We start from the raw sequence: 13,985 nt of genomic DNA, 5'->3' as shown, positions 1-13,985 counted from the left end.
TTTTGCGGTACGCGGGCCTCTCACTGCCGCGGCCTCTCCCGTTGCGGAGCACAGGCTCCGGACGCGCAGGCTCAGTGGCCATGGCTCACGGGCCCAGCCGCTCCGCGGCATGTGGGATCTTCCCGGACCGGGGCACGCACCCGCGTCCCCTGCATCGGCAGGCGGACTCTCAACAGCTGCGCCACCAGGGAAGCCCCTGTTCCTCTACTTTTAACCATCTAAAGTTCCAGCACAAGCTGGCTATAGAAGATGTGAGGGGGAAATTATCTATCTATCTATCTATCTTTTTCATCTATATTGCTTAGAGCTGTGTTATACATTGAATCATGTTACTCTAAAGTTCATGTGTTGAAATCCTATTCCCTAATACCTCAGAATGTGACCTTGGTTGAAAATAGGATCATTGCAGATGTGATTAGTTAAGATGTGGTCATAAGGGAGTAGGGTGGGCTCCTAATCCAATATGACTAGTGTCCTTATAAAAAAAGAGAAATTTGAACACAGACACAGGGAGACCCCCAGGTGAAGATCAGACTCCCATGGGGAGTGAAGATTGGAGAAACTAGGAGAAAGAACTTCAACAGCTGCTCCCCTAGAGTCTTCAGAGGGACCATGACCCTGCCAGCACTGGTTTCAAACTTCTGGCCTCCAGAACTGTGAGACAATACAGTTCTGTTGTTCTAAACCACCCAGTTTGTGGTACTTTGTTACAACAGGCCTAGGAAATTAATATAAGCTGTAACATAGGTGTATGGTGTGGGGAGCAGGGGGTGGATTTCCTTCAATATCCTTTGCAGCAAATGTATTAGTGCCACCACTGGCTTATCCATTTGTATGGCCTATGCTCCTGTTTGGGTCAGAACACATGCCAGTATATCTTTCTATTGCTTATAAGAATCTGATTTCAAATATGGGACTTTGTCACTTACTGGTTGTGTAATTAACCAATTAACCAATTAATTGTGTGTTTTGTGGTGGTAATGGTAATACTTGATCTAGCATAGCACGGGGGGCAGGGATCAAAAGATATGACATAAGTGAAAAACAATACAGAGGTACATAGAAGAGAATTTAGTGTAGAGGTTAAGATCTTTGCAGCCAGGTTGAATGAGTTCAAATTCTACTCCTCCCTTTACTAGTTTTGTGACTCAACTATGGACTCAGTTATCATTTTAAAATGAGAGTTATACTAGTACCTATGCCTTGAAGTTGTCATGAAGAACAAATGAATTAATACATAAAGAGGTCTTAGATGATTGTCCGGCACATAGAAAATATTCAATAATCGTATCTAATAGAAGTATTATACATGCAAACTATTAAGAACCATACAGATGACCATTTGTATTATTATCATTATAATTTATCATTAGTAAACAGCTATTGATGAATACACTTATACATTGATAACTCTGACTTTCTAGCTCAAGGCGCATTTTAGCAGCAGTACTTTAGACAGCTCAGAAGAGCTAAAGAGGGACCATCACAGATGAAGTCTGATACCAAGTGGATCAGGTTTGCCCAGAGAATGAGAAGAATCTTAGAACTAGAGGCAATTTCTGGTATTCATTAGTCTTGTCATTTCCTTATGTTAAAATACTTTAGAGCCAAACTTTCTGTTGAGCATTGTACTAACTATGCTAACACATAGATAAAAAGCAAAGAATTTAATTAGATTTTACTCAAGCATGCAGAAATGGGAACTGATTTTTTAAAAACTGTTTTTAAAAGTTTGTAATGAAATCTTTGCATATATTTCAATTGAGATACATTGTCTATATATCACACTCCTTAGTTGACAGTAAATAAAGAACAGCCAGCCACTTTCTCACCGTGAGTTTTGGGGCCTCAAGTAAAAGACTGGAAAAAACCACTTCCTTCATGTGTGTCTGGCTTCACAGAGGAGAAGGAAACACTTCAGTGTCTGGCCTTACAGAGGAGAAAGAAGCATTTTTTGTAAAACAGCTTCTATTCATTTACTTGGAGGAAACAGAAACAGTTGTGACTAAATGAAATTATATTATCACCTTTATTCAATTTCATAAACTTACCCAAGAAGTGTACAGTTGGAAGACAGATTGTCTCAGCGCTGTGGATAAGTTATAGTCTTCTGAACTGTGGTGTGTTTGGTGTGCAGCCCACATAATATTAACCTCTGCGAAACACACAATTTGAAATGAGCCATGACAATAAGTACAAAGCAATTTTCATTTTCAGTTATGTATGCTGCTCTGTTGAGTGAGGAAGAAAAATCTCGAACATCTCTGAAAAAGCTAGCCAATATAATTATAATTAAAATGAGCTGCCTCGAATCATTTTTGGAAGCAGAGATGGTATAAATTACTAAGAAATAAAAAAATTGAAACATAGCCAATAAATATCTATAGTGTATATGATATAATTAAATGCCTTCAGCAAACTGAAATGACTTCCAAACTTTACACTTTCTTAACATATTACAATGTGACAAATCATAAAAGCCAACTGGTAATGCTGTAACAAATACAGTCAATGCATTGTGATAATTTTTCAGCATGTGATAACATATTTCTAATTAAAGAAGAGTACTCTGATGGGAGAAATTGGTGTATAAATTTTGGAATGAAATATTTCATAATATTCTTCCCTAATGGCTTTTTAAGAAATTTCAAAATCTGTCTATTGGAATAAGAGGCAAAGCAGAATAACATCTGGCCCTAAGATTTAAGGTTTCAGTTTTATTTACAGATATATATTAATAACTAATAGTTACATATAGTTCTTCCCATACCTCACCAAAGCAGTATACCATTTCTAAAACTGTCCCACATAATCGCTGTTTGTCCTCAAAATAAAAAAGAAAATGCAAATTGTTAATTTTCACTGAACATTATGTAAATTGCCCTCATACTGTCTTGAGATTCATATATACCTAAAGGATAGTTGCTTGCCTTTTCTACAGCAAATGTGCCACTATAATAACCACCTAAGTATATGGAATTTAAGAAAATAAGCCCACATTTTTCATTCTGCCCTCATTTTTCATTTCCTACCAGAATTACAGATCAAAATGCCATATATTCTGTTTTAGTTAAAGAAAGTATGCTCTTAGCTAAACTAACTTATATTTTGTCCTTTGCTACAAATACACGAGATAGAATTAACCATATGATGTGATAATTGTATCCCTGCCAGTATAGATTAGAAATTTAAAATTTTTTAGGCTTGGATGCATGGGAACTGAACAGTGAACCTAAAAGTGGAAATATTGAGTTATTGGTCTCTGCAGCTGCCATATATTCATAGTTAAAATACATGGCACATGGCAGAACAATTTGTTAGAAATTTTTAAAATGAAAAGCATGGATAAATGGAGATATAGACATAGATATAGTCATTCTGGGTGGACTTCTTCTTGGCCATTCATTTAGGAAATGAAAGGTCTATGGACAATCTATGTAGGGAGTTACCAAATAAAATGCGCAAAAGCGTTTTGGTAAACAAATGAGATATAAGAAAGACTTAGTTCTGTGAGAATGGGATTATGAACAGGATTATGAATACATAGCTCTATCAGAAGTCATTTCTATTAAAGTCATATATTTTCAAGTGGGGCAAGTATTTTCACAAACCATCAGTTTATATCTAACTTAGATCCTGACTGCTTTCACATTTTAATCATTCTAATCGTTCCTAGTAATGACCCTGTATTTCTACCCGAGCAATGAAGGAAATTGTTCTTACACAAATGAGAACTACTTTGCCATAATGATCTCTAACTTCCCAAGCATAATCTCTGAAATAACCTAGGACCTAAATCTCTGGTTTACTGACTAGCCTATAGAGCTATAAAACTAAGAGAGATACAAAGAATCCCATGGCACTTTAAATCTTCAGATGTTGTGTGGAATATTATTAAGAGGTAATAAATTTGATGAATCTCCTGAATCTTTTAAAACTTTTTACAGATTGAACATCTGAAGTAATCTAAACACCATTTTCTCTTTAGAACATACACATTATTGAACATTTCAGAATCTGTCACATAAAAACTTCATTACAAATAAAAACACTACTTTGTTGGGCCTTTCAGGATTTTTGTTTAAAAAAATTCATCATAATGTATCCATGTTATGAGTTCACAAGTGGATGAGCTAATCAGATGGGGTTTAATTAGAGGGTAACAATATGCATTGGAACTACCTCTTTTTAATCTCCACAGAAGCTAAATGGTGGAACAAAGAATCCATGAGGGTGGAGGTTAAAGACCTGTCTCTATAGTTGTTTTAAAAGCATTTACTTCCTATCACAAACTGTGTGTAACACAAGCCTTCATTCAACGAAGTACAGCTGTATAAACAGGGTGCAGTAACTAGATCCCACTGCCTTACCTCTGTCACTTTTCAGAATTGGGAAAAACAAGAAGAAATACAGAGGTTTTTTTTTCCACAGACTATAGTCAGTTTACTTGAAGTAAATTATTTTCAAAAGCGGTTATAAAAATACATTTTATAGAAAACTGTCCCCACAGTTTTTTAGTAAATAAAATGAGAAAAAGTTAATAGTACATTTATATATATGCTCATCTTCCCTAATACTTGAATTGATGAGTTGTCTGTTCTAAGGAAGAAAACCAAATGTTAAAGAGAAAAAACTGATATTATCACAATAAACTTCTTTCTGTGAAAAAATATTAATAAAATTATAAGTTGTCAACAATAATAATTTTCTTTTTCTATAAGAAACAATTATTGATTTTCTAAGCATATGATATGTTATTATGGATTTTTAATTATATTAGAAATAATAATGCTACTTTCCAGTGCCAAAATATAGATTTCTTTAAATATATTTTATTAATACATTGACCAATCATTCAATTTGTTTGGCCAAAATTTAATGTAATGTGTGTGTTTGTATGTATGTTATATTCTTGAGTTTGTTACCTTGTTTCTATTTTTTGTAAATTAAGGTACAACTTAAATACAGTGAAATCCATCCCTTCTGATATTTAGTTCTATGAGTTTTTACCAAACAAACACCACTGTGTAATCACTGTCACAATCAAGATAAGATATGGAACAGTGTTGATCACCTCTAAAAGTTCCCTGTTCCACTTTGTGTATGGCAGGCTGACTCTACCATGGCTCCCAGATTCAGATGATGAGATTCTGGACTTTGAACTGATAATGTAATGGGATGAAATGTTTAGGACCTTGGGAGAGGTGCGTGTGTTTTGAATGTGAGAGAAATAAGAATCCATGGGATCCAGAGGATTCCTATAGGAGGCGGCCTCTAAGATGGCACCCAGTGATTCTTGCCTACTGGTGTTCAACCCCCTGTATAAACCCACCCCTTGGGTGTGGGCTGGATTTTATGACTCCCTTCTAGTAAATGTAATTTTGGCAAAGGTGATGGGATGTCACTTCTGATATTAGGTTATATTGGCTTACGTCTTAGGTGCTTTCTCTTGTACTCTCACATACTCTGTCTGAGCAAAGTCACCTGCTGTGTTGTGAACTGCCCTTTGGAGAAGCACATATGACAGGGGACTAGCAGAGGCCTCAGGTTAACCAGTTAGAAAGGAACTAAGCTCCTCAACCCAAACTCCACAAGAAACTGAATCCCAACAACAAACATGTAAGTGAGTTTGGAAGCCGATCCACCCCGACTTGAGTCTTCAGATAACACTACAGCCAGCAGACAGCTTAACTGCTTAACTACAGCCTCATAAAAGACCTTGAGCCAGAAGCACTGATCCAAGCTGTGCACTGATTTCTGAGCTACAGAAGCTGTGAGAGAAGCCACGGATGTGTTATGAAGCAGTAGAAAATTAATACTGTGGTCAGTTCTCCTTGACCTCATTCTCAGTCCCTAGTATCCACTGATTTGGTTTCTTTCACTTGCATAATGCATCACAGATTCCTCCATTTTGCTGTGTTTTTCAGTAGTTCGTTCCCTTTTTTGCTGAGTAGTATTGCATTTGTATGGATGTACCACAGTTTTTGTTTTGTTTTGTTTTGTTTTGATCCACTTAGTAGTTGAACATTTCAAGTGTTTCCAGTATTTGGCAATTACAAATAAAGCATCTATAAATTTTCTAGTATAGTTTTCATGTGAACATAAGTTTCATTTCACTTTGGCACATACTCAGGAGTGAGATTACTGAACTGTATGGGATGTTTACATTAGGTTGTCAAAAACTGTCAAAACGTTTTCCAAACTGACCGTGCCGTTTTGTATTACCACCAGCAGTATATGAGAGTTAAATTTGCTACACATCTCTGACAGCACTTGACATTATTAATTTTATTTTTATTTATTTATATGATAACATTCTAATAGGTGTGTATTATTATCACACTGAAATTTTAATTTGTTTCTCTGCAATAGCGAATGACAATGATTACCTCTCCATGTGCTTATTTGTCATTTATATGTCTTCTTTGTCTATTCAAAATTAGTGCTCACAGTTTAATTGGGTTGTTTTTTTATTATTGAGTTTTGAGATATCTTTACATATTCTGCACACAAATATTTCCTCCCAGTCTGTGATTTGACTTTTCATTTATTTTACAGTCTGCAGTTTGACTTTTCATTTTTTTTACAGTACCTAATTAAAACCACTGGGTTTTAATTTTGATGAAATCCAATTTATATACTCGAGAGTTATATAAAAGATTTTTTAGTGTGTATAAGAACAGAGGTTACTTCCAAGAAACTTTTCAGAATGAGGACAATTTGTAAGCAGAGTAAACTTGTAATTTAGAAGCTAACAGATTCTATATGTACTATACATCTAAAGTATATCTAAATAAGTCTCTTTTGTCATTTCTTGTCACCTATGAAATGGAGAGAGATAATTCTTTAGGTTAATCTGAGACACAAACAAGGTCTACAAGGAATTTTTACCGCTATATGATAGCTATTTAATCTTCAGAAGTGGACAGGAAGTCTTGGGGAATCCTGGGGGTGATGATGTTGCCTTCACTCATAATTTGGAAAACCTTTGAATTATGAAGGAAAAAGTGTTCAGGCATAGTTGCAAAATGTTGGTGTCTGCACCAAGAAAGGCATGTTAGTAACACTTGATGGAACATTTAACATATTGTGTGGTAACTATGGAACATGAGAACTGCAAGGAGTTTATGAGGTTACTTAGTTCAAATTCTTTATTTTATAAGTAATAAAAATGAAATTAAAAGGGAGAGGGAAAAAAGTTTCATTAAAGGAGAGAAAGCTTTTTAAAATTTTGTCTCTCTCTCTCTCTCAACAGTGATTTATTTGATGCATTCATTCCCCTCTTGGAGTTTTATTTCTCCTTCAGAAATGGAGGTGACTGGGACCAACTATTCTGTGAGCCCCAGATGACATGTATTTGGTAATTTACAATAAGTAAAGGACATTAAGGAGCTAAACACACATTATTAAATGATGGTGCTAAATCTCTTGAATTGGAGCTACTGCTTACTGCCTTTTGCAGGAAATCTAACACTACAAAACACTGAACTAGCCTATTTTTGAATGAAAACAATTGTCACTCTGAATTTGAAAATATCAGTACCAGGTATAAGTGAATCCTTAAAAAATTTGTTCCATCTCTTTCCAACAGATAAGCATGATTGACAAATGATTTCAAAAAAGTAACTGAACTAAGCAATCAAAATACCAGTAACAGACTCCAACTGTCAAAGTCAAGTCTAAATGGAAAATTTAATAGCTGGTGAAATAACAAAGAATATACCCTCATTGAATGCATTGATGATGACATCATCAATTGTGTCATCACAATTTCATTCACTTCCTATAGCAACAAATCAAAGTGATGATAAAATTGATGATATTGCTAATTCATTCAGTGAATAGAGATTGATAGTCTTTATTGAGTATTTTTCTCTAATCTATCCTTTGTCCACTTAATGCCAAAACATAAATGACTAAATACATCTAAAAATATCAAATCAATGAGAATAAAATTGATAAACTGGCTGGACCTCCATATTTTTGTTCAACACATTTTGCATATATCCAGATGTTCAGCATCATAGAAACCAGTCATCTGAAGGACAGACCAAATTTTCACTTTTTATCTATACATTTGGCAACATGTAGATATTAAATCATCTCTCTAGAGGAGGTAACAAATGATGGCTCTAAAATTGTCACAAACACTAAACTGTCTCTCTAATCTTTCTAGAAATCACAACTTTAATATTTTTTTAAAATTTATGTTCACATGGAAGTCTTTAAAAACTAGGATGCAGAATTTTAAAGGACTAGTTCTCCATTCATACGTTTAAATTCTTTCAAAATTTAAACAAAAAAATAAAAGAAGATACAGCTTTTTAGTATGAAGCAAAATAAATCCTTAAGAATGTATATCATCTTTTCAATCAAAACTTCCATTTCTATACAATGCAAAAGCAAGAAAAAATATGATGCTTATTATTGTTATTTGGAAGAAATGTTAAAATTAATTGAAGATATAAAAGAATGTTATTTCCACCTACCATATCCACTATCATTAAAAATGAAAAATGTGATTTTAAAATTTCAGAATTTTGACACGTTCATAGTTCAAATGTATTCTATTTTAAATCCATTTAGGAAAGTCTAAAAATTAAGATTATATTTGATAAGATTTCATTTAAATTGTGTACTTTTTAAAAAATAAGGATTTATTTAGCACTAATTTATTGAATCCCTACTATGTATATCTTTGTGGATATTCTGATAGATAAAAGCATGCAATCAATCAAACACAGAAACAAAAAACATCCCTCAAAGAACCTATAACTAAACAGAAGCAAAAGAAAGATATAGAAAGAACTCGCTGATACAGGAAACTTTTACATCCCTTAAAATAAAAATAATTCTGTGTAAATTATACATGTCCTGTATCACTTTGTAGTCATTGTTTCATAACAACTTTTGAAAGATTATTATAACCAAGGCTTCCATGAAATATAAGAAGACATCAGCTTCACTCTGTCTCACAGATTAAGTGACCCCTTCCCTACCTGTCTTTCTATATGTCTATTCTCCACATTTTCTAGAAATGAGATTTTACAATATCTCATACAATTTAAATTTGGATCATTGCCTACTTACCTAATGGTTAGAAATGCTATGAGTTCCTCCTTGACTTTACTCAAAGATGAGACTGATTAATGATAATGATAATAATAATAATAATAATAATAGCAATGATTGTAAACACACAAAAGTGCTTATCATGTTCTAGGGGATATTTTAAACACATTATATATTAATTCATGAATTATCTAGAACTATACTAGAGGTAGATGTTTGTATAGTTTCCCTTTTATAAATGAGGAAAGGGATATATGAGATTTAATAACTTGCATAAATAACGATTATTTTTCTTATTACATATTAATAAGTTTATCATTGGCAGAAACCATATTTTCTAGCCCCACTGCCCCTCAGTGGGTTTGTGTGTCTGATTCTCAATGATGCAGTGTGAGTATAAATAATGTGTGTCACCCCGGGAAGGGGTAGAGAACTGGTGTGATCCTCTGCACTCTCTCTGTTCCCCTCCAACTGCCAGACAGGATATTCAGTGGAGGACGCTGAGGCCTTAGGGTACGCAAAGAAACCAGACAGAAGGATCTTGGCTATCTGACTACCAGTGTAGAATAGAAAGCTCCCACTGACCCTTATTTAACCAGGATGTGAATGAGAAATAAATCTATTGTGCTAAGTCACTGGGATTTGTTATCGCTCAATGAACTTATTCCCCACTAGTAATTTTTGCTCTTAATACATATGAATATGATGCAAAACCCCCCAATATCAGTGACCTTATTACAGATCTATGTACTCTATCACTCAGTGTTCCCTATGGACTGACTTCTTTGAGGAAAGCACTTCATAGCATATTGGGTACCTGTGTTTCTAAAAGCAACCTCCAACTAGCATAGCTCAAAGTAACGTATTTTCTTATCATTAGCCTTCCAAAAAGAGTGCTTCAAAGAGATGGCAATAGGGAATCCAGAACATATCCTGCAGATGTTTCCTCTCTCTCTTTCTTCTACTACCTTGAGTCTCCCCTCACTTCATTCTAATGAAAGGCTTGCCTTGCCTTGGGGCAGGTGTGTGTAACAGGGCTGGGAATGTCAAGGAAAGAGATACGTCGCATATCTTGTTAGTAGCATCTGATACCCCAGTCTTATTCCCATGCTCCTCCAAGAGTCCCCATTGTCTTCTCAACACTATTCCTGCCCTTATACTCCTCTCCTTTCATCACCACTTGGGCTCTGGAAAGCCCAAGCCTGACTATTCACTTTCCTCACAATGCAGATGAATCTAAATTTTGCTCACCAAAGACCCACCATTTTATTAGTTATGTATGAACTTATTTCTACCTTTACTACCTAATTATATATATAGAATAGGAAAACTTTCCTTGTTGCCTTGCCAGATCAAGGAGTAAGAACTTTTAGAAGACTTTAGCAGAACTGAGCTTTCCTTGACAGAGAAGGAGAGAAGCTATAGGATCATGTTCTCTTCCACAGGGAGTTAGATTAAAATGCCAGGAATAGGGGCTTCCCTGGTGGCGCAGTGGTTGAGAGTCCGCCTGCCGATGCAGGGGACACTGGTTCGTGCCCTGGTCTGGGAGGATCCCATGTGCCGCGGAGCGGCTGGGCCCGTGAGCCATGGCCACTGAGCCTGTGCGTCCGGAGCCTGTGCTCCGCAACGGGAGAGGCCACAACAGTGAGAGGCCCGCATACAGCAAAAAATAAAAAATAAAAAATAAATAAAAAATAAAAAAAATGCCAGGAATAAAGGGTCCTATGATAAGCAAGAGGTATTAGGAATAGGGAGGGAAGCAGACAGGCCTTGAGAAGAGTGATTGAAAAAAAGGAACTCATACTGGGCACTAGGATGAGTCCTGCAAAGTCTCTCACTTCCAATCTCTCGCTACACTTCACCATCTTCAACTAACCTTCCAGGTTAGAGCCCTTGTCCCACACCAGAAAACACAAAACCAACCATATCTTGAAATTAAAGGTGTACTTCCTTCAGCCTAGGCCAGGCAGGTGGAACAGAAAGTGAGAGGGGGTTCCTCATCCCACTGCAGAGAGAGAGATGCTCTTAGCTTCCCAAATTGAAAGGCTAAAAGCAGTTCCCACCTGAAATATTACTGAACATGGTAATTACGTCCTATAGAACAGTTTTCTTTCAGTTTTATGATGAACTATATGTCTTTATATAGGCAGATTTGAGAACCTAAGTTCAAAAGGGTGCATTTCTTTTTGAAAATGTGCACCTCGTTCCTAAGAGCCAGTTTACAACCAAGATTTCTAAATATTGCTCACCCATATGAGGAAATTGCTCACATACATATTTTGAGAATTGAAACAGGGGAAGGATGAAAGCGAATCTATGAAGAGAAAAGAAAATGAGGTACATTTCCAATGTAATTTACACACAGGCGCACACATATGTTTACCGTACATTTGTGTGTATGCATGTTTATGTATTTATATTCAAGGTAGACAGATATAAAATACACATAGTTTCATATTACATTCCACATTTAGGTACACAGATACGAAGTATGGTGCTTAAGGCTCCACCGAAAGACAGAGTAGAAAGAAATAGTAGTGCATTTACATATGAAAGTAGAGAGAGTTCTACTTTGCAGTCTACTCCATCTCTCAAAGTAGACCAAGCTTTATTGTAGGTTGTCAGTCCATATAATCTCTGCAACACTTCCAACCCATGAGATAAACTGGTTGTCTACTAGCTTAAGAATAAAATGGTAATTTTTGACTTTACTGTCCACTCTATTAGAAGGTTATAGGCTGCCTGAAAAGAATGCTGTGAATAACAGTTTGATGTCATGCACACTCTTCCTTCTCTAAGCTCCATCATTCTCCATTTATATCCCTCTGCTCCTAGCTATTTTGGGTGTTGATACTTGCCAAGACTAAATATTCACCTAGATTTCTCTTCTTTCTATTCTGATTGATATTACCTCGGCCCTAGGTCATGGGACAAGTAATTTGCTAGAGAATCCTGATTATAACCTTGGTAATGCGTGGAAGGAGCTCTTCCTCACTCAATAGAAAAAGTGTTATTGAACTAAAGTATTAAGTGGCCTGAATACTGACATTTCCAGAAATACAATAGACTAGTGAAGAGAGATTTTTGGTTAAGGGAGATTCCCATACCTTTCAACCATGTGGAAAATAAGCTGTGTTTATAGGAAAACTATCCCTCTCTGCAAAAGTTGGCAGAATTAAATACAAATTCTTTGAAATAAAAGTTATCAGTATTACATTTTAAAACAATTATGAATTTGACAATTTTTATGTCTCATGAAGGTCACTTACCCATTTAATAAAACCAAATTCTGGTGCATGTGGGTCCTGGTTAGCAACAGCACAGTAATAACATGGTTTAGGTTTTGGGGGCTGTTAGTGATTTTATCATGAGATTTCCAATATATTCAGATTCTAAGGAATCCACATGCTTTACACAGAATAAAAGCAAGAAACCTTCCAGAGGATTTAATGACATATATTTGGCCTTCCTAATGACCTAACTAGCACAATCTGGGGCCAGCAATCGTGGGAGAACTGTCTTTATGTCAGTAGAGTTACTAGCTAGGATTGGCAAGCACTCCTTCTGTGCAGCATGCTCGCCTGTGGTGAGACCCAGTGAACTTCTGCTGTATTATGTTTGGAATAACGATTTCTAAAATTTGTCTCCACAAGTCACAGAATCCAAGAACAAATTAACCTCCAAAGTTTGAAAGGAGAGCAACGTAAGGAAGTGAACAGGAAAGCAAAACAACCAGGGATTGTCAGGAAAAGACTCTGGAAAGCAGGAAAAAAATGGCACCAAAACCACTAGTTAGAAGGTGGCTGCAATCTGTCTTTATTCTCCTTCTATTAAGCCTCCTGAGCGGATATAGATTACCCCTGTCAACAGCAACAAAACCTACCAGGATCTCTTTGCCAATAATAAGGGCTTTCTATTGGTCTTACCATTTGCCTTTGTGTTCTGAAACTAATTTTTACTGCTTCATAGCAAACGAGTTAGAAGATTGGAAGATTACTGAATTTGCAAGAAATGCGATGGTGTCCAATGAAGGTGCCAGAGTGAATCAGCACTGGATGTCCCAACTGGAACAGGTCAGTCTGTCCTTTGTGAATGGTTTCATTCTGACGTAGATTAGCATTGTCCCTGGTCTTTGAGGAACCAATCTGCATCTGATAGATTTCGTTCTACACATTTGTTCCTCACTCTGTTATTATCATTTACTGACATATCACAGAACTGAACGTTATTTGTTACTGTGGTGAGTTACTTTGCCCTTTCCTCTGTTCCCTGCAAAGTAAATGTATGTCTGAAATCTGAATATATGTATGGTTTAAAAGAGAGGCCATCAATGACTACCGAGTCTCACTACTATTTGACAAAGAGGTCTTGGAATATTCTTTGGCCATTGAGAGATGAAAGGGGTTGTGCAGGACCATATCCCCCATTATTCTAATACACAAAACTTCATATTCTGCCTCCTAAGTCCCCAACCATGACTCCATTGCTACATGACCTTCAAACCCAAAAGCTATTTGTTAAATGAATTCATTGTTTTCTGCCCATGCTCCTTCTTTCTGTTTCTGACCTTGTAATATGACTATTGTACCTCTGATCAGTCCTTTTCCCTCCCCCTGGCCCCCACCAAGACTCCCCGACTGACTGCCATCAATCCACCGAATCACCTGATTTTTTCCTTTCCTATCTCATACCTGCTGTCCTGGATTAAGGCCTCATTGCCTCGGTACAACCAGAAAATATTCATTGTGTGATATCTATGTGTAAGATACTCTGCCCTTATATCACTCACACTCTAGTGATTGCAGGTCAGCAAACTGACATCACAGGCCAAACTCCAGCCCACAAACTGCTTTGTACAGCCAACAAGCTAAGAATGGTTTTTACATTTTCAAATGACAAATAAAATCGGAAGA

General features: G+C 36.2%; 1 protein-coding gene across 1 annotated transcript in view; it reads right to left on the bottom strand.

Moving 5' to 3' along the window:
* AGMO (alkylglycerol monooxygenase) overlaps positions 1-13,985 on the bottom strand; it is a 338,930-nt gene that overhangs the window by 227,986 nt on the left and 96,959 nt on the right. The window contains exon 4 of the mRNA XM_007463784.1: positions 2,052-2,155. Within this exon, the coding sequence (XP_007463846.1) occupies positions 2,052-2,155 (104 nt within the window). The remainder of the gene's footprint in view (positions 1-2,051; positions 2,156-13,985) is intronic.

The sequence above is a fragment of the Lipotes vexillifer genome, unplaced genomic scaffold (genome assembly GCF_000442215.2).
Source record: "Lipotes vexillifer unplaced genomic scaffold, Lipotes_vexillifer_v1.1 scaffold489, whole genome shotgun sequence".
NCBI classification, from domain to species: domain Eukaryota; kingdom Metazoa; phylum Chordata; class Mammalia; order Artiodactyla; family Lipotidae; genus Lipotes; species Lipotes vexillifer.
This window is presented reverse-complemented; position numbering and strand designations above follow the sequence as displayed.